Here is a 27,430-nt window from a genome sequence, read left to right on the forward strand (position 1 = left end):
ATTTTAAACTTTGATTACAGGATAAAAACGTCTTATTATTAGGGGTGTAAATAAGTCAAACCGCTCGTAAATTATTCAAAGTTCGATTCGATAAAAATTTGTTTGAGCTCGTTTAATGAGACTAGCTTAGATAAACAAATTAAGCTCAAGTTTCACAATATTCAGCTCGTTAGCTCGTGAACATGTTCGTTAAACTCATAAATCAACTTTTAAATAAAAAAATAATAATTTTAATATTGATTTTATAGATTTTACACTCTATTTATGAAAAATATAGACAAATGTATTAAATTTATTTATTAGAATAAAATTATAAATTTTAACCAGAATATTATAATTTTTTTAAAATATATAATTTAATTTTTAATAAATATTTAAATTTATAATTTATATTTATTATGTTCGTTAGACTTGATAAAAGCTCGAATAAGCTCATGAGTCATGAATATATTCGTTAAATAAAGCTCGAGCTCGGTTCAATTATAAACGAATCAAACTCAAACATCTAAAAATTCGACTCGACTCAATTACACTCCTACCTATTATTTATCACACCATCTGCCTATTTAGGAGAATGGCTGGAAGAATTTTGATTTAAAAAATAAAATAAAATAGAATTAATTTTTTTAAAGTTATTTTTATTTTTTCTCTTTTATACTCTCTTTCCACGTGTCCTCACGGAAATTACTCAGATATCTCCTGCCGACATTAAACTCGTTAATTTAATTAATATTAACTTTTTTAAAAAAAAGAGTATATTTAACGCAACTCGATCATTTAATAGCAATTGATAAATTGTTGGCACTGCACGCGATATAAACAAAATAAATGGAAAGTAAAAAGCGTTCAAATGGGAGTCCAAATGGATTGACGGCGTTAAATATCTGTTTCGGTTTCCTCTCTCTCTGCTGGCTACCAAATCGACTTTCCGAACCCGAAGATCTCTACTTTACTGATTTCCCATTTTCTTCTTCTTTGTCGAACGGAACGCCATCAAGCGCTGTTCTTGATCGGATTTGAGTTTCTGGCGAGTTGCTGGAGGAGGAGGAAAGGTTTGGTGCTGGGGAAGAACAGATCGCGGCTGGTTTGGAAGAGGAAGCTGAGTTCTGCGCGTCCGATTTACTCATCCTAGGGTACGCGGCCGTTTTACGCGCTCTCTGCATCTTGTTTTGTAGTGGATCTTTCAGTGTTTCCCATTTGCCTCCTCAAATTTTTGAAAAAAAAAATTGAAATGAAAAAAAAAGTCAAACCAGTTTTTGATGTTTTTAGTATGCAGATGTTGCTTTTTGGTTTATAGCTTTGAGGGTGATATAATGATATGTTTATAATATTCGGTTACCTACGTGTGCAGAATATCTAAAAAATTGGCTTGTTCTTACGGACACGAGGAAGGAATTTTTCGGAACGAATTTGTATGAAAGTAGGAGCCAAAGTTGACAGACTCTTTGTTGGGGAATTTGACATACTATTTGGTGATTGGTTTAGGTTTTGAAAATTGACTCTCAATTTCCTTTCTCGGAGTTAGAATTTGTCTGAGTGAATGACTAAGAATAGTTTCTGTGAGTCTATGCTTACCTGTATTCACACATGAAGAATACATGAAGTACAGCAAGAGATAATGCACATGAGAGACACTGTTTCGTGTCATATTGGAAAGACTGATATTTGTGAATTATCTGTCACCATCAGTGCTTCATATTTGTAGGAATATTCACCTAATCTGAATTTAGCATTGAATTTCTTCAACCATTGCCCTTTCCGTTAGTGATTGGATAATCAATTCAAGAGAAGTACAACTACTTAGTGTGACAGCAGTCCTGAGTCCTGACTACATTTAGTTTATGGCTCAAAGTGCTTATTGAAAGGTTTAAACTGTCAACACTAATTCAGAAGTTTTGACCGTAATCTTTTTCCTTATTAAGCACATTTGATGTCAATTGTGGGGTTGTGAAGTGTGAATTATGAGACATCTGGTACTTTTAGCAGTTTTGTAAGTGTGATGAGACCTACGTGTCTACATGAGTACATACCTCATGCCTCATGATAACATTCCTGACTGGTACATGTGCATGCCTCATGCTGATTGTCTTTGGTTAAGATCCTTCAAGAAATTTTTGATTTGTAGGAAGAATTTATAGTTTTGTTCTAGCAGCAACCAGTAAGTGATTCAGCACTGTGCTCATTGCATAGGGATAAGAACTATGTGTTATCACCATAGAAAGTTACAACAATATGGTAGTCACAATTGTGATATGGACCTTAGGACGTACGATTTCAAATTGACCTAAACAATCTAAATCTAGGTAGGATCTAAATTGGCCTAGGATCTTATGAATCTACAATTCTTCTATGATTCCTCATCTTTCGGTTGTAGGATCTCACTTCTGATGACGCTCAACTAAATGGAATAAATTACCTTCTTGTAGAAATTCTATTTACTGAAATTAGGCAATGTTTTAGTGGCATATTTTTTTTTAAAAAAATAATTATGAGATTCTTTTAACTAACTAAAAAAAGTGTTTATATATTTTAGTTTAGCTATTGTACAGTTATCATTCATCTTATAATTGCTACTTGTTACATAAAGATATCACACTTCAAGAATTATATCCCATTGTTAAATTTATCTACCATATGAATAATTTTCATTAGGCCTTATTGTATTTTAATGAAATGTAGATAATATTATTATCATATACTAAAACTTAATAGAAATGAGAAATTATAAATGCCAAATATAGTTCTAAAAATACTTTATTTCAATTTATGATCTTATGCTCATATAATCTGAACTTATAATCCTTTGCCGTTTCTAGGGAAGATGTTGATCTTGACAACCTTGAAAAGGTCCAAAGGTTCGGATTGGAGGATCTTCAGATCCTAAACTTAATTAATATTTACTTATATAATATATATATTTAGAATTAGTATGAACAGTTGGGACACTACCATTCCAATATCATGACCATAAAAAAATCATACAAATTGCAGTTATATAAAAATACAATAGAATCCTTAGTGTTCTATAATTATATAACAAGTAATAACTTCTATAAGATTAATAATAGTTATAAAATGAATGATAACGATAATAATTAAAATGATTCTTCGACGTGGGAGATAAAAAGAATCTTACATAATGGAAGATTTTTTCACATAATATGACAAAAATATTTGTTATGATAAATATCAAGATTCAGAATGAATAGCTGAATGGACAAAGATCCTTTGTAAGAATTCCAAGTAGACTTAGATTGCATCGCATGTTCATATGATCTAAGATCCTAGTCTAATTTAGATTCTATTTAGAATTATGTCAATTTGGATCATTTCTAAGGTTCTAAGTCCAGATAGCAACCTTGATATCGTGGTTATACCCAAAGCTATTAAACAAATACGAAATAGGAATTTGACGGATGCTGAAATCTTTTGTTTGTAGTCATTGCTGAGGTTAACATATTGTGCCAGCAAATAATGAGAAAGCATAAGTCTTCATTATGCATTTTGTTATACTGAAAAGCATTTTGGCAAAAAATGACTCATAAGTTTTGGAGGTTTATGATGTTTTTCTGTGTTTGTGTTTGAAGAAATTTAGAAAGTGTTCTTAAAATCTTCCGTGTCCTGATGTCTGTCATCAAACAAATACTCAGGTCCTCAATGCAATTGTTAGTAGACATTTACATGATAGATTCCATTTCAAATGTCTTTTATTCAAGAACTTTTAGCATAATTTCTTGCCCAACTGCAAATCCTGAAGAACCTATTGGACAGACTTCAAGAACAGCAGCTTTACAAATCACTTTCTATGTTTTTTCCCCTTTCTGATTTTTCTCGTTTCTATGTTGTTGTTTGGAGAAGAAAGTGTCTAATGAAATTAATAGCTTGAAAGCAAACAATGGTGATTTTTTTAGGTTTAACAGAGACCTCATACTACTTAAACAAATTGAGTAGTAAACTAATATTTCTAATAGACGCAAGGTTTCTGAGTAGGAATAATAAGATATCTAACAGGAAATCAAATATGAGTCAAAATTTGTTTAATAAGCATAAGCTACTTTCAAAGTCTAACAAGCAAAGGAGACCTATCCAAGTGAAGCCTTCTCTTTCTGTCTGATCTGTGTCGTACTTTCAGGGTTTTATGGCTTTAAAATCTGGAGTTTCGAACAAAGTCTTCGCAGTTCTTTGGCATCAAATGTATCAATGGGTCTGCATTTATTATCAGTATTTGTGGGGTTATAGTTCTCTCTGGTACTTATCTAGTGTCAAATATTGTGGAAGCAGGCTATACTTGCAGTGCATTATCTCTGGATAAAACTATTGCCATTTATTAACTCTGCTTGTTTTTATCTGATTTTATTTGTGTTCATGCTTCTGGATGTATTGTTTGTAGAAGTTGATTTATAATTCCTGCCTTTTCCTTTTATGCAAATAAAGTAAATATCCTAAATCAGGCTAGTTATTTTGATTTTGGTCTATTAACTTGTTAAAAAGGCGGCTCCATTGTGCTGGGCTTGCACTAATTTGGGCTGACGAACAACAATGTAGCTCCTTGGAATTTTGGATTAAAAAGGCTGATTTCGATACTAGAATGCAGCTTTCAATGGAGCAACACCTACTGTTACACAAATACCATCCACCGAATGTTACTTCTTGTTTATTTTTTCAAATTTTATAATGCTAAAGTAGCTATAGTAAATATCATATGTGAATATTTGTACGCTAAATGTCCTAGTATTTATTATTGAAAGGGGAGAAAAATTATATATTGTTTGTGGCTGAATCAATATATCATTAGTTTTTTTATATATATAGTTAATGAAATGCTTTCTAAATTTACTTTTAAATGACATATATTCACAGGAATTCAGTCTCGTAGGAGTTAGTTATGGCCACAATTGCTGACATAGGGCTTGCGGCAGCCATTAACTTGCTAACCGCCTTTGCATTCCTTGTGGCCTTTGCTGTTCTAAGGCTCCAGCCAGTAAATGACAGGGTTTATTTTTCAAAATGGTATCTTAAAGGTTCAAGAAGCAGCCCAACCCATGCTGGAACATTTGGCCAAAAGTTTGTCAATTTCAATTGGAGGTCATACTTGCGATTTCTGGAATGGATACCTGCCGCTCTCAAGATGCCTGAACCAGAGCTTATAGACCATGCAGGACTTGACTCTGCTGTTTTCTTGCGAATATACTTGATTGGGTATTCAGCTAAGTTTTGGATTTATTTCATTTGTTATTGTTGATTATCATTATAATACTAATATAGTTATATCTGGTGTGATACTTGTGAATTAATATGCTATCTAATGTTACACAGATTTTACAGTTGATATATTAAATCAATTAGAGATCAAGTTGTGACTTGTGAGTGCTATGAGTTTTTTTTAAGATGCACCACGTCCCATCATGCTCATCGTGACCTAGAAGTATGGACTTTTGTCTGACATAGGTAGGATTTGAACCCTATTCTCTCTCCCTGCTTTGATACCATTTTTTTTGTTGATTGACTAACCGCTTGTCCCAAGACCTTGAGCTCTTAGAAAAAAGAAGAATTTGTATTTATATTTATAATGTCCCACCACATTTGCCCATGTGAGACCAAAGGACATGGAGCCTCTTAGCTTCAACGTTAAACAAATTGAGCAAACAAAAATCTGTTTATATATATAAATGACTTTTCACAAAAAAAATAGTCATGAGATTATTTAAAGAGGACTTTCGTCTTCTTTTGCATAAAAAAATATAAATTTTTCTCATCTTATTTTCTCTTTTTGCTAGGAAAGGTCATGAGATTACTTTGTGCATTTTTTGGCCTTGGTTTTAAGTACTTCAAATGGTATGTGTGGTCACAATCATGCGTCATGGATCATATTCCTACTGGGTTCATCATTGTCTTCCAACCCTAGGAGACATTTTGTTCATGGAACATTAGATTACCAAAGGGAATCACATTTTGGATCATGATATTTAATTAATTATTGTTGCACATAAGATTAGGACGTTTGGTTTGCATGAGACTGCATGATTCAGATTTTCACATTACGTTGTGTAAAACACATTTTTTGGCAACTTTCCTATTTTCAAAATTTCTGTATTTCTGATGCTTTGTGATGTATTATTTGACTATTTTTCACACAATTGCTTACAACTTATATTATGTATTAGTTTCTTTTGTCTTCAATCCCCTTTCAAGTGCTCATCTGTTTTCCTTTTTTTTTTTTTTTTTGCAGACTTAAAATCTTTATTCCCATTGCAGTCCTGGCATTTGGTGTTCTTGTGCCTGTAAACTGGACTAGTACTGAACTAGAAGATTCGAAGAGCTTAGAGTACAGTGACATTGACAAACTATCAATATCCAATGTCTCTTCAGGGTCACAGAGGTGAGAAGTTATGATTCTATCAACATATCAGTTAAAATTTCCTAGTTTATGTATGTTTTACATCTGACTGGTTAAAGGAATGTAAAGGAAAATACAAATTAATTCAATAGAAAGGGATAATGGAAAGTTTACGCGCGCGCGCGCACACACACACCAATCATCATACCTCATAAGGTTTCATCAAACATGCCTGTAAGACTAGCTTTTCTTTTGATGAGACTTTCTTTTGGTGAGACTGAACTATATCTATTGATATCCATGCTTCGGCTTGAAGGAGAGCTTTAGAATAAATGGTCCAGTCCCACCAAATGGAACATTTGATGAAACGTGTGCATAATTTGGTCTTCAATAGAACATTATTTTTGAAGATATCACAGGAACCAAAGGCTTGCAAAGATGGTGAATAACTTTCAAGGAGTATAAAAGATAACTGGCTCATCAATTAGACTCCACTCCTCCCATAGAGTTCCTATGATATGAAAGCTTGCGTGGTTCCATATCATAATGTTGACAATTTAATTATATAATCATAATCCTAATATGGTTTAAAATCTCATGTCGTGCTAGGGCACAGTGGAAATGCACTGTGTTGACAAATTATTAAAATTTGATACTATTGACCTAGTAGTTTGTGTAGTCCGTGTCAATTGTGTTGATGCGTACTGTATCTTGCCGTGGCTCGATATACTTCGACATGTGTCAAGATGAATTCAAATAACATTTTTTAGTTTTTTGTATTATGTTTATTTAAAAGATTATAGAAGGAAAACTTTTATATTTTCATCTCTACGCGCATCAAATCAAAAAAAGAGAACAAATTATTTTTAGTTTAGCTATCTTATTGATAATCTTATTAAAAAGTAGAAAAGATCATATGAGTAGTACTTGTCTAAATCATCTCACCATTCTTTAATACATGTTGAAGCATGATGAGTATTGGGTACAATTATTAGTTGTTGTAATCTTAGTTTTAGGAGGAAATAAACTAGGAAAACTCATCTAAATTCATCTCAATATACTTTAATGCGTGCCGAAGTGTGTCCGAACATGCCCAATGCATGTCAAATTGTGCAAGTGTCGGCACAATACGATGATGGAAGCGTACTATTCCCATTAGGGCACCCGAATTTAGCATGAAAGTAATGCACAAAATCATATTTTATACCTTGATACTAATTTAAATGTAAGAAATGCCTGCCAATTTCAGCACATTATGTTAGTCACAAATTTGAGATATGAAAGAAATGCTGTTTGTACCCTTCGAAAACTATGGCCTTGATGACAAGCCGGATCAGCTTTTTTGGCAAATCAGCTTCCAATGAAAGCTCTATCTTGAAGCTGGTAGAATTACATCATGCGTTCTGTCAACTATTTGTATTTATTTACAATTAGTCGCAAATCAAACATCCATCTTTCTATTGTTATCACGAAGATATACCTTTATTTCTTTTCTCTTGATTACTTTACAATGCATGTTTTGCTTGTAGAAACTGCCAGTTTTTTGCTTGACTCACCTTTGAGTTTATGTTTGCCTTTGGTTGACAATATCATTTTGTCTTCAACATGCACATTTTTGCTACAGGTTTTGGGCCCATGTGGTTATGGCATATGCCTTTACGTTTTGGACATGTTATGTTTTGAATAAGGAGTATGACATTGTTGCATCAATGAGGTTACATTTTCTTGCGTCAGTGAAACGCCGTCCTGATCAGTTCACTGTAAGCACATTCAAGATCTCTTCAAATTGCTTTGCCACACAATTTTCTTGAGTACTGATATCTTAGAGAAAATTCTCATTTTGTCTCTGTTTTTGCTATTAGCTAGTCTTTGATGATTAATCACTTGGTGTCTCTTAATTATCATTAGCAGAAATTCTTAGTTCTGTTGGCCAATATTCGTCATGATCTAATTTGTCTTTTTTTCATGTTTGAATGGGGTTCTGCATTTCTGAAGTTCATTCAATCTCTAGCAACACGTCAAGGTTTTTTTTATTGTGTTTTGAAATCTGACTGAAGGGTTTAATCATGAACTCCCTGGGTCATGATTTTCTGGTTGAATGTGTCACTCATCGATTTCATCTGGATGCTTTTTTAATGATTTTCCTGGTTGAATGGGTCACAAATCCATTTCAACTGGATGTTTTCTAATTATTTCCTGGTTGAATGGGTAACAAATCCATTTCATCATTATCTAATTTGTCTTTTTTCATGTTTAAATGGGGTTCTGCATTTCTGAAGTTCATTCAATCTCTAGCAACACGTCAAGGTTTTTTTATTGTGTTTTGAAATCTGACTGAACGGTTTAACCATGAACTCCCCTGGGTCATGATTTCCTGGTTGAATGTGTCACTCATCAATTTCATCTGGATGCTTTTTTAATGATTTTCCTGGTTGAATGGGTCACAAATCCATTTCAACTGGATGTTTTCTAATTATTTCCTGGTTGAATGGGTAACAAATCCATGTCATCTGGATGTTTTCTATTGTTTCAACCAGTTTTGATTGACAATTAGTTTTCTAGTTAACTCGTTGACCAATCCAGCTTAAAAAAAATTGTTACCAGAAAAAGTTGATGGTCATTCATGTTGATTTAGCCATGTGCAGTGACTTAGTAAATGTATCATTATTTGTGGTACTACGTAACTTTGCCATTGATCATGAGCACATGTTTGTGTACATACTCGACCTATATATTTATATATTTCGGAGTGCTGCAGTAACATTTAAAAATATTGATGGTTGAGACCAAAAGATAAAAATTTCACTAGTGTGAGTTCCCTTGTTTTCTTCTCTTACTTGGAAATTGACTTTGGAATTAAACATTTCAGGTCCTTGTTCGTAATGTGCCACCTGATCCAGATGAGTCAGTTGATGAGCTTGTTGAACATTTTTTCCTTGTCAATCATCGTGATCACTATTTAACCCATCAGGTATTCCTAACACAACTGAGCTTGTTGAATATGGATGAGCACCATCATCATGATGTAGTGCATAGCTTTATGTAACTAATATCTGCATATGCCTTAAAGTGTTTGATGCAATTGATGCAATTTGATGATTAAAGTGTTTGGTATGAGTTAATAAAGAGATTCGGGTTTGGCCATTACATGTCTATAGGCAACTTTCATAACTGGTGCTGCTGTTGTATTTGAGTCATTGATCCATAATTTAGAACTAGGAAGTGCACCTATGGTTTTGCAGATTTTGAGTTGGTGCTTTAATCATCATCATGGATGCTCAAAAGATTGTGTATTGCGTGAATTATAGCTTTGATCATTTGATGTGTTTGGTCAAATGATCTTTGAGGTCGCATTTCCTTTAAACTGTTAAATCCTTGTTGATTGGGTAGCTCTAGATTATGTATAGGAGCTTTGTATAGTGATGATAGAATCAATTCAAACTACATAGATTAACTGTGTTTTCTGAAAATGGTCCAAATTTTGATGAAATGTGCATTTCGTGTGGCATATCAGCTATCTGGATTAACAGTAATCTAAGCATAAATTTAATGTGTTATTTCATGGTGATATCAGAGAGAGATAATTATTATTTTGCCAAAAATTGGTAATCATTCTCGTTTTCTTTTTCAGAGATTTTGTTTTCTTGAATCTCAACATCTTTTGCTCTTAGCTTTCTCCTCATTGTTGTATGGTTAACATATGTCAATTAATTTGTAAATTAGTTGGATAAGTGAAATCCTATCATATGTCGCCACAAAGTGAAAAAAAAAGGGACCTGAAAATAATTACTTGAGGGGAGTGCATGCATGCATGCATGATGAACATGTGAGTTCAATTAATTCCTTTCTGCTCATATAAATTGTTGCTAATTTTGACTTTTATACTGATTAATAAGATGTATAATGAATGCCTAGAGGACCAACAAAAGTCAAAATACCAGATTTTTGGATCTAAATATTTCAGCCTAGGATACCCCAGTGAAGACACTAATTGTGGATTCATCTTGTTACTAGAAGTATCACATTCCACTTCCACTTAAATTTAGCACTAAGTATGAAGATATTGACTTTGGTTCACTGGGCTCATTAGAAATCTACAGAAGTGCAGTGATACAAATATGGTAAAGAGAAGATGAGTGTATATACCATATGATTGATAAAAGAATTATATGAAGCTATCTCGTTGTGAAAAAAGTTTTAAACTTTCTATCTTATTGTTTGTATAGGTTGTGTATAATGCAAATACCCTTGCTAAGCTGGTTGAAGAGAAGAAAAAAATGGTTAACTGGCTAGACTTCTATCAATTGAGATATGAACGCAATCCATCACAAAGGCCTACTTGCAAGGTTATTTGAAGGATGGTTTCACTCCTTTTCTTTTGAATGAATTCTGATTTTTTTTATTTTAGCTGCGTCTGTATAAACACATGCATCCAGAAGTTATTGGATCCATGACACTTTTTGTTCTCATTTTAACAGACTGGTTTTCTGGGACTGTGGGGTGACAAGGTGGATGCAATTGAATATTACACATCTAAGATCGATAAGCTCTCTGACAAAGTAAGTGATATTCATTGGATCCTTTATTGGATGCTTCTCTTTTATTATAGTACTTTTGCTTAATAATGATATCTTACTGTAACTAGGATTTTTCTCCTAATTTTTAGATACTGAGTAATAAGATGTCTGGTTGCTTTAGTCTAAATATTGTCATATTGATCATTCCATACTTCAGTTGAATGTAAATGTTTATCCAAGTTCATACTCTATCTTGAAGCTAAGGTGCTCTGCACACAATCCCTTATCAACAACTGCAGTGGTCTTGTGGTGTTTATCTTGAGGGTTGCAACCTTGCCATGTTTAGGTCTTAGTCCTGATAGGTAGACATGTCCGGGTGCAATTAAACACAGTTACAATGCTATTGGTAGAATCCCTGATCTGCTGACTTTGAAGGTCTTAGTCCCCTGCAAGTAGACATGTTAAAGAGTGTCATGAACACACTGAAAATGCTATTGGTGGCATACTTTAGCTGCTGACTTTGATTGGCTAGAGATAGGAAAAAGAAGAAAAATGTGGAGGAAGAAAGAGGAGAATTCATTTGTATCATTGCAGATGAAATTTTATTTATCAATCATCTTAGAAGCTTTACAAACCGCAAGTAGCGGGAGGAAACACTTAAGGGTGCAGATAATGACATGTGGCTTGTAGATCCCGTGGTTTGGAATCTCATACCATGCCGGACAAAACATTCAAAACGTATGATTCTGATAAGTTACCAAAACTCGATATTTGGAACAATAATCTCTCATTTGGTTTCATCTTCTATCTCCTTCATCCTCCAATTCACTGCTGGCACCGTGCATTGGAACGTCGGCACAATACCAAAATTCAAACACCGAAACTTTGACACGGCTTAAGATTTTGAACCTTGGTAGATGTTGCTTAGAGCCAGACCAATCACATACAATCATGTGGAGATCAGTTCAAGGAAATCAGTAAGCAATTTCTTCCAATCTTCATGTCAAGACATTTCCCAGATTACTTTTTGCATAACTGAACTCACCAAGACCTCCTGACAATAACCCGATGTTCTAATGCTTCCTCACATTTTCCAACCTGCTGTTGGCACTCAGCAGACTGATAGTTACATGGGTCACGCCACCACTCTGATTTGAGCTCCATAAATAGGACATGTATAGTCTGGAGTTGAGAAAATCCAACTGTCAGACAAACATAACCAGGAGAGTATGATACGTGCCTTTCTGTGGGCAGATACGATCCAAATTTTCTCTAAACACTCATCTTGAGAGATAAACCTACTGTTAAGTCAACATCCCCAAATCCTTGACAAAACTTGACCTTAGCAATCCATTCATGGATTCTCTCTCACTTATGTTGTTGTAGGCATCCAAGCAGAGCTGTCAACATCAGTGTAAGTTACTCAGTCGACAACAATGGGCCTATAAAGTTTTGGAATGAACTATGCTACTTCTCCAGTGTTTGTCTCCTCATGTCACCTGTCCCCTAACCTTTTCCCTGCTTCATCCTAAGAACTTGATATATCACAGGACTTTGCTTTGTTGAATTTAGGTCTCATTGAATTTACACTGTTCTCATATAGCTTGTGTGGATTTAGTACTTTCTCTCCCTTCATTACTCTCCGATTACAGTAACCATTGTGGCTTAGTTTATGTTTGATTTTTATTCTTGCTATTTTTAAATAAAAGGCTTTTATATTTATTAGAAGGTTGCTAGAATTTTTAAAACAATGAAGATTTTTTTATCAGGAGATTGTTAGAATTTTTAAAACAATAAAGAATTTTTATTAGCAGGTTGTTATTCTTGTTATTTTTTCTCTTATGACACCAAGGATATTGATCACCTTTTCTTGGATAGTTGGAAACTTGGAATGCATCCACTTGTTTGGTGCATTGGCGATCTGTGGGCTTCCCTGACAAATCACCTTTTCTGACAAATCATGCATCTAAATCAGCTAGCTTGTTTCTCCTCGGTCTTAATGTTCATCTGGTCTATCTGGTTGGATAGAGATCACATTGTTTTTGACAACAATATAGGCTAACTTTTGTTGCTTTTCTCTGATTTTTCAGCCTCACTTTTGTGGATATATATTGGTGTTTTTTTTTTGTTGCAAAGGAACCTTTTTCTTCAGGTAGGTTTTTCCCCTTGTTCTTTGTAACCGCAAGTGCATAGTTATGTTGTCGAGTAATAAAATATCAAATCCAGTTGATTAAGCACTAGTCAAGTTCGTAAAGTAAGTTATCAAAACAATCAAAGGATGTGTGAAGACTTGAGAGCAAGAGATTAAGAGAGAGAGAGTGTGTGTGTGAGAGGGGGAGAGAAAAAGGTTTGAGAGAGGGCCTAGAGCAGAGAAGGTCTAGGAAGGCAAGCAGTCGAAGGGACAAGTTAGATTTGGGAATGATTCTAGGATTTCAGGTTCACTACATTGCTAGTTGATGTCCTATGTATTGTTTACTTTCTTACCTCCATGTCTACACACTTGTAGGGATTTTAACCAAATTACTAATATGAACCCATGAAAGTTGCACCGGAGTGTTTACACCATTTCTAATATTATAAAGTAAAGAGGTAACATAGAATGTCTGGATAAAGAGATATCCTTGTCACATGAGGGCCCCCGGTCATACAGTCTAGATTACACAAGTCACTTTCTAACATTAAATTGGGAAACCATTAAAATTCTAACATCAATGCTATTAAGTAAAGAGATAACACTAGAAAGTCCGGTTAAGGGATACCCCTTGTCAGATAGGGTCCCTTTGCCATACAGTTTATATTACACAATTCACTTTCTAACACTAAATTGGAAAAATCTCATTAACCTCTAATTAGTAATCCCCTTGTAGCGAATTGACCTCCTTTCAAGAGAATTGTTCTAGAAAGTCCGCTTTTTGGGATTCCTTGGCCCACAGTCATACAATCTAGAGCTTCTCCTCTAGAAGGTGACCAATCCACCACAATTCATCACATTCACATATACACGCATTTCATCAAATAGGAACAAGGCATAAACATGTCATAGGGAAATGACCAAATACATAGTTCACACATTAACATCACATCATAGTCTACATCCTAGAATCCAGATATCTACTTCATGGAGAAGGAAATACAAATAGAAAAATAGTAATCTACAACTCAATATATGAAATAGAGAGGAGAGTATTCTTATCAATGTGTTGCTAATCTTTTCGGATAAAATTCTTGCTCCGGGGAAGGCTCCTCTGGTCTAAGATGAGTCAAGCAAGGGTTTGCTTGACCCTTTTATACCTTCCCAAAATTTCTAGATCCACTCCATCTGTTGGACTCCGCTAAAATGGATTTTTCACCCCTTACATCCGGTTTTCTCGAGTTGGACAAAGTTGTAGATCTTGAAATGATCTAACTTTTGATAGGTTGCACTACTCATAACTCTAACTGAGCTGAAAGTTATGACCATTTTACTTTTAGTTGCAATCTAGAATTTGACACGGCTGTGCCTGGGATGCACAGCTGTGCCATGATTAGTTCTGGGCATACTTTGTTTTTGACATAGCCATGCTTTTTAGCGTGGTCTGTCCGTGTGGGAGGCTTTTGGCTTAGTTTTAGCATCGTTTTAGCCCTGATTTCATTCGAGAAACACGATCGTGCATTTGAGACACGACCGAACCATGGAAGCCTTCGTGAAGTAAGGCACGACCTTGGTGAAGTAAGACACGACCTTGGCTTTGCTGAAGTCTCTCCAAGCTTGCTCTAATGTTCAATATGTTCTATTTTTGCTCTAAAAATACATCATGTCAATCAAAATACGAAAAGACTAGATCTTCGAATCAAAGGAGTAAAAGCAATGACAAAATAATAAAATAGGGTACGATAATGTAAATTATATTCATAAAATATAAGTAATGTAGGATAAACAATGCCTATAAATATGCATAATTTACACACATCATTTTCCTTTAGAAAGGTTAAAAAACTTGACAACTCTCTCTTTCCCTAAATGCAAAGCACAACTACATAGATCTAGTTGAGGTACTAAGTAATAAACTAATTTGCATGAAATATTAGGGTGCTACCTGGTAGATAAACTACTGTGGATAGTGTCCACCCTGTTTTGTATGGTGTGCCTATCATTCGTTGAAATTTGTTGTTTGAGATAAAAATAATTCATAACTTTATTGAAGAGTGAGGCATATTTATATACAAAATTAAAAATTTATCTTAGGAAAGAACCCATCTTAGGAAACTATAATTAAGGTAATTGATATCTATATTAGCTAATATATGCAGATATATACAACTAATACTCCCCCTCAAGTTGGAGCATGATTAATCATGCTCTGTCGTAGGGTCGAAGGTCCACGGACGCGCACTGGATGAATAATCTGGGCCGGCTGTGTTAAATTCCGGAGACACCACGCTTTATCCGGGCCAGCATTCACCGCTGATTTATCTCCTCCTAGGATCCCTGTGGGGCCAGGCCTAGGGGGCCGCTGGGCGGCGGGACCCGCCTTTTGCACAATGATTAATCATGCTCAACTTGTTACAAAGATAATCAACCTAAACCCCATTTAAATCTTTTGTGAAGATGTTCCCTAGTTGCTCTCCAGTTTTTATATATCCTGTAGAAATCAAGTTTTGTTGAATTTTCTTATGAACAAAATGACAATCAATTTCAATGCCCTTAGTTTGCTAATAAAATAGAGGATTTGATGCAATATGAAGAGCGACTTGGTTATCACACCATAATTTTGCTAGTTCTGAAATTTTAATTCGTACTTCAGTCAAGAGTTGATGTATCCATATTATCTCACACATAGATTATGTCATATCCCTATATTCTGACTCTGCATTGGATCGTAATACAACGTTTTGCTTTTTACTCTTCCATGCGACTAAATTCCTTCCAAGAAAGATATAATAACTGAAGTAGATCTTCTATCCATTTTGGAACCTACCCGATCTGCATCTAAAAAACATTCAATATGAGTGTGCCCGTGATTTGCATATATGATACCCCGTCCGGGTGCTCCTTTTAAGTAACGCAAAATTTGCTCTGCCCAATGATAAACTGTTGGAGGTGACATAAATTAACTGATAACACTAATCGAATATGCAATATTTGGAAAAGTCACGGTAAGGTAATTCAACTTCCCAACTAACCTTCGATATCTCAAGAACGTTCAAATAGTTCCCCATCTCATGTGAGGTGCATGTTCTGAGTCCTTGGAGGTTGGAGCATTACAAAACTTTGTCCCCAATTTTTGTCTCAGTTAATAGGGATAGAAATATACCTTTTTTATACCTTATAACATCAACACCCAAGAAATACTTTAGTACCTCAATCTTTCATGTGAAATTGAGTATGAATGAAAGATTTAAGAGATGAGATTTTTGTAGTATCAATATCATCCACATATACAACTAATAGAATGATACAAGCTCCTACTACTTGTAGAACACATAATGGTTAGACTTGCTTTTCATCATATCAAATTTTCCAACAACCTGACTAAATATTCCAAATCAAGTACGAGGACTTTGTTTCAAACCATACAAAGATTTTCAAAGACGGCAAACTCGCCCTAACTCTCCCTGAGCAACAAAACCAGGAGGTTGATCTATATACACCTCATGAAGGCATTCTTGATATCAAGTTGATGTAAAGGCCAATAATGAGTAGCGACCATTGAAATAAACAATTGAATAGATGTCAATTTTGCAACATGAGAAAAAGTGTCAAAATAGTCCACACCATAGATCTGAGCATAGCCCCTGCGATAAAATAGACTTTCAATCTGGCAAGTGGCCAGTGACCCATTCAGATTGACTTTAACTGCGGATATCCATTTGCATCCTATAGTTTGTTTCCTGAAGGTAGATCGACTAAGTCTCAAGTGACATTGTCATATAAAGCATTCACCGCCTCTATCATTGCATCTTTCTAACCAGGATGAGATATTGCCTCATGAATAGTTTAGGAATAGAGATATAGTTAAGTGAAGCAATAAAAGAATAAGTGGAAGACGATAAGCTGTTATAAGAAACAAAAGAAGTAGGATAAGTATTGACGTTTACCTTTTCGTAACGCAATAGGAAGATCATCACTTGGGAATGGATCTGATGACGAAGGAGTAGGTGCAGGACATGAATCAAGAGGTTGACGGGAGTAGACTTGAATAATAGGAGGCTTAACCGGAGTCGGTTTCGAGACGGATGCGGGGGATGTGATAGAATACACCAACAAATCATCATCCTTCTTTTGACGAGTCGGACTAGGTGAGGACTAGAAATAAGGTGTCTTCTATGAAGATAACATTAATTGAGACAAGATATTTGTTAATATTGGGACAATAACATCTATAACCTCGAGAATAACCAAGGAAGATACACTTCAAAGACTTAGGATCTAATTTAGTGATATGCAGACGAACATCCCGAACAAAACAAGTGCTACTAAATATCATAGGGCTAATAGGAAATGATGACTTATTGGGAAAAAAGATTTTGTAAAGGATCTCACTATGAAGAAGAGAGGATGACATGCGGTTAATGAGAAATGATGTAGAAATTGCATCAACCCAAAAAAGTTTGGGAACATTCATTTAAAATAAAAGGGCTAGTGCGGTTTTAAAAAGATGTATATTTTTACGTTCTGCCATATCATTTTGGGATGGAGTACTAACACAAGAGGTTTAATGAAACATGTCATTTTGATCCATATAAGATTGGAATAAATCAGATGTATATTCTTGGGCATTATCACTTCGTAAAGTACATATGGATATATTAAACTGAGTTTTAAAGCACAAAATGCACAAAAAAGAAAATCACTCAAAACGACTTTTCATTAAATATAACCAAGTTACAAAAGAATAATTATTCACAAAAGTAACAAAATATCTAAATCCATGTTTAGACAAAATATGACAAGGACCTTAAATAGCAAAATGAACTAATTCAAAAGGTAGCACGTTTATTTACTCTAGGACTCGAACTAAGATGGTGATGTTTTGCAAACTAACACGACTCACAATATAATGAAGATACCTTACTATATTGTGGATAAAGCTTCTGGAGTAAAGGGAGAGATGGATGACCCAACCTACAATGAGCCTCAAACGGAGAAGTGACACTCGAGCCAATAAAAGAATTTGGGAGTGATGTGTGAAGAATGTAAAGGCCTCCAGACTCGTGTCCTTTACGAATAATTTTTTGTCAAACGTTCCTAAAATAAACAATGATCAGGAAAAAAATGAGATGCAACACTTAAGATTACGAATTAGTTGACTAACATAGAGCAAATTAAAGGATAAATTAGGTAAATGTAAGACAGAGGAAAGAAGAAGTAAAGGGGTAGGATTGATAGTACCATACCCACGAACATATGATGGAGACCCATCAGTTAAAGTAACGGTAAGAGTGTGAGCTTTGGATTGAAAAGTAGAAAAGAGACTAGGATTACGTCTCATATGATTCGTGACACCAGAATCAATGCCCCATTTGGAGGATGAGAAAAGAAGATATGTTTACCTGAATCAGCAATAGTAGTGACTGAGGAAGATGAAGACTTGAGTGATTCTTAATATTGTGAGAATTTGACAAATTCATTTAGAGATAAGGACCAATTTATCAGAGGCATCATTAGTAGACGCAATATGAGCCAAGTGTTTTTGTTGATTTTTGTAGCGACAGTAGTTGCACACAATACCACTAGAATTCGGCGGCCAAGTTTCGAAGTGTTGTGAGTCACCTTCTTTGTTTTCATTGATATTAGTTTCTAGGCACATAATTAGTATTACGACTTATTAAAGCACCACTAAGCAGAACGGATACGGTACTTTGTATACAAAAAAGACGACTAAGTACATCTTGTAAAGTGGGGACCTTAGAACTGGAGAAAACTTGTGACTTAGTAGACTCATAGTCGGAGATAGGCCAGTGAGAAAGTTCATGATAGCCATCTGCTCTCGTTGGTGTTGTTGAACTTCACTTCAGGGCTAAATGGCAGCTGCGTATTAAACTCCTCATGCGTTTTCTTGAACGCCCTAAAATAATTGATCATAGGCTTATCTTGGTTTTCCACACTGTAAAAGGCTTTGCAAACCTCATACATGCGGGAGAAGAGATTCCCTTTTCCAGAGTATAAAAATTCCAAATAATCCATCGGTTCTTTAACAAATTCACAGTAATTGATTAACCAATTATCTCACTATCAATACAATTCCGAATATGAAGGAACAAGTGAGCATCCTCTCTAAGCCATGTTTGCTTCGAATTATCTTTAGGAAAATCATCAGTCAAACGATCATCTTTATCAATACTTAGTAGATAAAGACGAACAATTTGAATTATTTAGCTTATAGTCAGTGATTTTAGACATCACAGACACCACATCCATCACAATGGAAGACTTATTTTCAGCCATAAGACTTTATCCAAAAGAAGTCAAATAAGAGAAGAATCCGAAGGAAGCTTCAAACTAACAAGACACGGACAAACCTACGCACGGGCGTGTACGTTCGCGTCCCTGCCAGAAGTTGTGAACCCCACGATTAGCGAATCAATCAGGAAGGAGGAGGAAGATTGAGACACAACTGCTAATGGGCGGCGAGTTGATGAAGGTTACAGCTGAGATGGAACCCTAATTTCGAATTTGTAAGGCTTTGATACTATGTTGTTTGAAAAAAAAATTATTACTTTATTAAAGAGTGAGGCATATTTATATACAAAACTAGGAATCTTCGTAGGGAAGAGCCTATTTTAGGAAACTATAATTAATATAATTGACAGCTATATTAGCTAATATATACACATATATATACAGCTAATAAACTTCAATAAAATACTAGTTTGTAATTGTATTGACCAATATGGTTGATATTGCTTGAAATTCATAAGATTGATATTCTTGTGTTTTGAGAACTAACAAATGTTGCATGCTGTTGGATTCTATTCTATCATCTTAAAATATATTATATACTTTTGTTGAATTTAGTTGTCCAATTAAATTCAATAGAGCGTCTGCTCTTTCATTTTAATTTAGTTTGCCTCTTTTGCTGTTAAATATATATTCTCAGGAAGCTGCTGAACGTGAGAAGATAGTAAAGATGCCCAAGTTTGTCATGCCAGCTGCGTTTGTTTCCTTCCGAACACGATGGGGAGCTGCTGTTTGTGCACAGACACAACAAACTAGAAATCCCACATTGTGGTTGACTGAATGGGCTCCAGAACCACGCGATGTTTATTGGCATAACCTAGCCATTCCTTTTGTTTCCATTACAGTCAGACGATTGATAGTGGCTGTTGCTTTCTTCTTTCTTATATTCTTCTTTACAATTCCAGTTGCATTTGTTCAATCCCTCGCAAATATTGAGGGTATTGAGAAGGTAGCTCCATTTTTGAAGCCTTTAATTGAAGTGTGAGTACAATTACTGCTTGGCTTTCTGGCTATTTAGTCATTTTGGGTTTATTATACACCATACTCCACAGTTATGAAAGAACCCAAGCCATCTTATTCCTCCTACAGATACATTAGGCGATCTCTAAGAATTGGAGGTGATCATAGTTTAGTTGAAGCATTTGAAACTTAAGCTTGAGAGATGGACCTAGAATTTCTAAACCATAAATTTCCAGACTTATTCATCGTTAACATAATCTATATTAGAATATGGAGTTCCTTGTTTATGATTTCTAATATTCCTCCTAAAAAACACATTAGGAGATCTCCAAGAATTGGAGATGGTCATAGTTTAGTTGAATTTGAAATTTTAAGTTTGAGATGTGAACATAATAATCTCTAAACCACAAGCTTCTAGACTTAATTATGAAACTTCTTTTCCTAAAATGCATTGTTAACAGAATAAAACTTAGAAGTATAAGTTCCTCGTTTATGATTTCTAATATGTATCTGTGATTGCTTAAACTGAAACTAGAATGAAAGGATAAACTCTAGAACTTCAGTTGGAGGTCTTTGTATTGTGGTTTTAGTCATTGCTCATTAATACTGAATATGAATCAAAACTTTCACCAAGCATGCATAGAATACACATTAACATTTCAGCCGGACATCATATTAACAATGTATAGTTAACATAGATGATTATTTTTCAGACTTTTTGGGATGCGGAAAAAGGAACTTTATGAATCACTTCGAATATACTAGTTGGACATGTAATTTTGTGTTCTTTCAGTTTGTAGGTTTGACACATGCCTATGGAGTTAAAGTCATTTCCACCTCTTCTCCACTGATGTTATATATATTTTTTGAAATTATTTCTAGTTGTTTGTTGGATAAAATTCATTTAAATATAGATAGGATATAGTAGGGGATCGAGCCTAATGACGTAGGCGGATCCATATAACCGACCTTACCTAGTGGGATAAAGGCTTGGTTGTTATTATTTGTTGGATCTCTAAATATTATTCTGGTCAATAGGATTATCATGAATGTAAATTTTTGTGCAGAATACTTGCCTAGATAAAAGTTACAACTTAAATGAAGTAGGTATTAGCTTGAGTAGATTCATGGTGAAACTATGCTTTTTCTGTTTCTACTTACATCAGGTTGGATATTACACAGGCCTGTCATCAAATCATTCATCCAAGGTTTTCTCCCAGGAATTGCTCTGAAGATCTTTCTTATACTTCTGCCAACAATATTGATGATTATGTCAAAGTTCGAAGGACTTGTTTCCCTGTCCTCTCTCCAGAGACGCGCTGCATCTAAATATTACCTCTTTCTGATAGTGAACGTATTCTTAGTGAGCATAATTGCTGGAACAGCGATGCAACAACTGCGTAGTTTTATTCATCAGTCAGCAACTGAGTATGTTCTATACTTGTGTTTAAAAATCAATTCAATGATGTTTCTGTAAAATTATATTTTGTTTTTGCATATCTTTTTATATTGATAGAACTGGCACTTTAAAGTTGCATACCACTGGCACATTAAGTTATTGATGAACCTAAAATAGTAGGTACTAAACATACTGATCTAAACTTAAGAAATATAAGGTTTCAAGCTAAGTAGAACTAAAATTGAATACATGGACCAATAATAAGAAAACAATCAAGAGAATAAATAAGACAAACATGAAATTCTTGTAAGAGTTCTAGTTACCTTGAATCTAGTGTTCAACAAGAAAATGTTTATGGATATATGATTAATTGGAAACAAATGATAGTTGAAACAAGAAGAGTTTTATATGCTCCTTTGGCTAAAAGGAAAATGTGGGATCCATTATATTTAATAGATTCATGTTGTCTTCCCTTTTGGCTAGAAGGAAAATGCTTGTTCCATCATATTAATTGATTCAGGTTGGACTATTAAGAAGCACCACCTACAAATATAAATAATATAGCAGAGATGAGAATGCTAAGATGGATATAGTACTAAAAAGGATAACATGAAAAATTAGTATTCAACAGAAATTAGGTGCAATTTCAGTATATGATAACATGAGAAAATAAGGTTGGCATGGTTGAGGAGTTCAAAGAAAGCTTTAGTTAATATAATAAAAAAGTAATTTAATTGAATGAAATGGCTCCAATCAAATTGTTTTCCCAAACATTGGTCAATCCTTCAAATCACAGGTGCTGTTATTTGCTGGTGCATGGTTTTGAATTAATCTACACACTGGTGTACTAGTCATATGAGTCAAAAGCCTTGTGATTTTTATTTTCATTTTTGATATCTATGTTTTTTATATGTCTCCTATCTTCCACGATTTGATCTTTCTGTCTGTTTTCATTTACTTGCTTGCCTTTATGTTTATTCTCTGCCATTCAGTAATAATTCTCTTTGTTGCCCCTTCAGTAGTAATCTTCTTTGCTGATTGCACCTCACTTCTCTTCTCCTCGACTGCATAACGCCCCTATTTTTCTCCTTTTGACCAACAAGTACCCTGTGTTGTTGCATCAACTGGCCCCACTATTAATCCAACTGCCAACTAGTATTTGATATGAGTATGCATTATGCGTTATATGGAGTAAAGAGGAAGAGAGGAAAGGATGAAACTCTACCTTCTACATTCCTTCATTGCTAATTAAGGATCTTTTGGTTGTAAAAAGGACCCCAACCTTATTGGCTTGGCATTTGAGGTTGGAATTATACTCCCTTAGTGCTTGATATGGTACAAGACAGTTCCTTGCTAAAAAGCATCACTTTTAACTTTGTTGGGTTTGAGGAAGTATGTTAAGATGGAGCAAAGAGGAAGGGAGGAGAAGAAACTCCACCCTTTAGCCCCACATTGTGAAATGACTCTCTCTTGGGCGTGCATAATCAACAAAGGGACATCTATTGCTTTGACATTTTGATGATACTGTAATCGTGAATTACATGTCTATGCGGTGTACCGTGTACAATATTATGACTTTTTCTGCTAACAATTCCAGTGTTAGGTCTCACTGAATAAAAGTATATTAAATTATTCTTGAATGCAATGTACATTCTACATGACACCTGACATTAATTGGCCAACCTGATAAAATTCTGAAAATCTGTTCATGCTGCAATTTAATCCACTAGTTCTTGTTGTATCAGACACTTTTGAAGATTTAAATCTTTATTTTTCTGAACCTAAGTTGAAGCATGCTCTGCTATGCAGAATCCCAAAGACTATAGGTGTATCCATTCCACAGAAAGCATCTTTTTTCATCTCTTTTATCATGGCTGATGGTTGGGCTGGAATTGCTGGGGAGATTCTTAGATTGAAGTCTCTTATAATCTTCCACTTGAAGAATTTCTTTTTGGTAAAGACAGAAAAGGACAGAGAAGAAGCAATGGATCCAGGAAGCATTGAGTTTTCTACATCTGAGCCTCAGATACAGCTGTATTTCTTGCTTGGTCTTGTCTATTCTGCTGTCACACCTTTCTTACTTCCATTCATACTAGTATTTTTTGCTCTGGCATATGTTGTCTTTCGTCATCAGGTGAGCAATTGTGAAGTTATTATTGTTAAGTTTATGCCAATTAACTAGTTATTTTCTCTACATCATGTTCAATTTCATTACTAATTTCTTTCCGTTGTACAAAATGATATATAGTATAGACCCATGAACTTGGGACATGAGATCTTCTCTTTAACAATGAAGTAGCACTATCCATCTTCAATAATATACTTGGTAGCTGCTGTCTATTGTGTTGTTTCACTTCCATCAGGATATGAGGATATATAAGCAGAAAGAGATGAGATAAAATGGGACTGGTGTAACATGCATTGAATATTTTATTTAGACAAAGATCTCAAATGATTTCGTCCTGGAATGTCAGGCTATCAAGGCACAATAAAAAAAGGTTATATGTTACTGAGGCAGCCCAATGATCAATATCAAGTCTTCTAGGCCAGCATATTTGGAGTTAGCAACATGTCCTTTAACCTGCATTGAACTTTATGCAACATTTTATCACTATGAACTTTTAATCACATACACCATATTTTTCTTTGGTTTTTCTCCTCCACTATATTTTTCTTTGGTTTTTCTCCTCCACTCACACCTTCCACTTTAAAGAGCTTGTCAAGCCCCCAGGGCGTAGCGCAGACGGTGGGCGCATGGTATCTCTGGCGTAATGGCTAGGGGTCGATTCTCAGGAACTGACGACCTAGGGTTTACCACGCCATGCGCCTATGACCTGTGTATCTGCATGAACCTCCCTCCATATCCGTGGGGCCGGCACTAGGGGGGCCGCTAAGGTAGCCGATGTACCTTTTTTTTAAAAGAGCTTGTCAAACTATAAATTATATTGATCCTTTGAACATTTCTATACCATCTTACCTTATTTTATATCTTTTTTTTTTCTTCATATATTAGATTTTCGTTTAATTGCTTCCGGATAGTACTTTGGCCCACTGGCATATTGCAAAAATACTTCTATATGTTCTGGTTCTCAGTTAGGCACATGACTGCATCAGAAATCCAGTAAAATGCCAGCTGTTGGAGAATGATATTTTTCCTCATTTTTCCGTTTCTACATATCCATTTACTGGAAATGTAGGAATTTTTTTTTGAAGAAAAAAGTATAAATTTCACTCAAAGATATAGGTGGGCTGGTAGATTTTGAAATCAAGACCTTGACAACAACTCTTAGCCTCCTTATCAACTGAGCTGGTTGGCATTTCAGAGGTTATGTATATGGGCTATATCTGGAACTTTCAGATGTCAAAAACAGTCATCAAAGCTTCTTTTTCCTCCTGTTAGGGGTGGCAGCAGTCTGGACCCAATGAGCCACAAGCTTGCCCATGAGAGGCATAGCATGTCATGGACACTTTCTAAGAGCAGCCTTGAATACACCTAAGGGAGAGTTTGGTGGAAAGATGGAAGAGCCATTGTGCCAATTTTATGAGGATATTGCACTGCAGGACCAAGATCCGCACATAGATTTTTTACTTGCCCAACTGCTGTCTCGAAAGTTTTTCCTACCATTGTTGAGAAGGGGGGAACCTCTCAGTGAGATGAAAGAGAACATAACTGGATTATTGTTACTGCTTCTATTTGCACAACACAGTTGCCCACTTTACTCCCTCTTCTACCATAATTTAGCAACCTTCCCTTCCTCTTATCCCTCGAACACTTTTTTTAGCATCATTATAAATAAAGTGCCCTGTCTAAGTATTCATGAGATCAAATAACTTACAGAGGCTTATTTATTATTTATCATTTGGCTCTTGCTTCTAATTAATTACTTGACTTGTCAACTTCAATTGGGTTCCTGCCACTATGAAAGGGGGAAAAGTACTTCTACTCATGTCAGTGTCCTGATACAGAGCGAGCTACAAACTACAAAACCAGACCATAATTGTCTCTTCAATTTGTATGATGCATTACAATTTACACATCTGTAGCTAGTGGTTTTCTGTTTCCTAGAATACATATTTTGTATCTATTCAATCAAAAATTTTCCATCTCATTACTCTACTAAATTTATTCTGATGTATATTATTCTTGTGATATAGATTATTAATGTGTATAACCAAGAATATGAGAGTGCAGCAGCATTTTGGCCAGATGTTCATGGACGCATTATCACTGCACTGATCATATCTCAACTTCTTCTATTTGGACTCTTAAGTACAAAGAAAGCTGTTGATTCAACACCCTTCCTCATTGCGCTTCCTATTTTGACTATATGGTTTCATAGATATTGCAAGAATCGTTATGAACCTGCTTTTGTTAGATATCCACTTCAGGTATCTTTTACCTGCAGTTTTTTGATTGCTTGAATCATTTCAATTGATATTTGTTGCAAATTTACATTGTTTACAGGCAGTATTCATTTATAGATCTCAATCGTTCATCAGATCATGGTTAAGGCTCTGAAAAAAAAAACTTGTACTTGATAAATTTACCAACCTAAATCTCCTCCTACCAATTTAACTTGCTCACTCAATAAAAATGAGAAATTGCATACTATAATGGATAATCTTGCCATGCTTTCCCGGGCAAGGGTCAGTGTGCTTTTCTGAGGCATGCTGAAGAAAAAACTAGGAAAGTGCAGGGTCTGAAAATGCGCCCTTAAAAAGGACGACTTTAACTAATGAAAATTCATTTTAGATTTTCAGATGCATTCCTCAAGAAATGTCATGTCGTTCATTGGGCTATATATAGATCTGCTTTCTTCATTAAGAAGAAACAATAGTTAAAACTGATAGGGTATGAAATTATGATCAACAATTTTAAGTTTTCTTGTATCTGTTGAATTGAGATGGAGTCCGTTCCAAATGCTTAGTCATTTGGGAGTGGATACCCACCCTCTTAATATATAGACAACTCTTTTGTCACAACTGGTGTTACCATGTCAATTTGATGAAAAATGAAACTAAACGAACAAATCTTCTTTGTTTTATGATATCATATGATTCTTTAATGTTATTGTTTTGCTCACAATATTCACAATGCAGTTAACAGCTCAATCTTTACGGTTCTGACAAGACATTTTCGTGTTTATTTTCCTTTCAGGAAGCAATGATGAAAGATACATTAGAACATGCCCGGGAGCCGAACCTAAACTTAAAAGCATACTTATCAAATGCATACCTTCACCCCGTGTTCAAAGATGACGAGGAGAATGAAGATATTTTAGCATCCGATGACGAGAAAGACTGTGATAGCGTACTGGTACCAACTAAGCGCCAGTCTCGCAGGAACACTCCGATCCCCAGCAAACATGGCCGATCATCGCCACCTTCCGATGTCGATGTCCCATTACGACTATAGGTTACAAAACTATCTTTTCCAATGAAATATGTAGAGTATTTTTATAAAATAGTGATCTGTGCATAATCTGTGTGTGTGTAGCAAGTGTTTGTAATTGCGTTGAAAGATTGAACCTGGCTAAAATGTTTCACGATCTGCTCTTACAATCTCGATCAGCTTCACTTCCTAGATCGGTTCGGTGTCTGCTCTCTGGAGTTTGTACCTAGGAAAGAAGGAAATTTGTTCATTTAAGCTTTGTTGGTTATATAACGTTCATAATATTCTTGTTAAGTAAATTATTTGTGTAATGATCAAGGACAAAACAGTTTTGCATAATCAAAGATAATTAAGTATTGTGAAAAGTATTGTTTTTATGGCATCA

The 27,430-nt window shown here is 34.9% G+C and overlaps 1 protein-coding gene across 1 annotated transcript; it reads left to right on the plus strand.

Moving 5' to 3' along the window:
- Positions 1–828: 828 nt before the first annotated feature.
- Positions 829–27,215, plus strand: LOC122046696 (calcium permeable stress-gated cation channel 1-like). Its single transcript, XM_042607507.1, has 12 exons — positions 829–1,133; positions 4,861–5,199; positions 6,230–6,379; positions 7,962–8,097; positions 9,207–9,308; positions 10,564–10,683; positions 10,816–10,896; positions 19,935–20,275; positions 21,437–21,682; positions 23,463–23,787; positions 25,809–26,042; positions 26,812–27,215. Exons 2-12 carry the CDS (start codon positions 4,886–4,888, stop codon positions 27,067–27,069), a joined length of 2,307 nt encoding a protein of 768 aa, XP_042463441.1. The 5' UTR covers positions 829–1,133; positions 4,861–4,885; the 3' UTR covers positions 27,070–27,215.
- The last annotated feature ends 215 nt before the right edge of the window (positions 27,216–27,430 follow it).

This window comes from Zingiber officinale, chromosome 2B (assembly GCF_018446385.1).
Source record: "Zingiber officinale cultivar Zhangliang chromosome 2B, Zo_v1.1, whole genome shotgun sequence".
NCBI lineage: Eukaryota > Viridiplantae > Streptophyta > Magnoliopsida > Zingiberales > Zingiberaceae > Zingiber > Zingiber officinale.

Excerpts from the sequence above, each read along its gene's own strand:
- LOC122046696 (XM_042607507.1), top strand. The coding sequence starts at position 4,886 with ATGGCCACAATTGCTGACATAGGGCTTGCGGCAGCCATTAACTTGCTA. Across the intron at positions 8,098-9,206 it reads GCCGTCCTGATCAGTTCACT|GTCCTTGTTCGTAATGTGCC; the intron begins GTAAGCACATTC and ends TAAACATTTCAG. Across the intron at positions 9,309-10,563 it reads ATCACTATTTAACCCATCAG|GTTGTGTATAATGCAAATAC; the intron begins GTATTCCTAACA and ends TTGTTTGTATAG.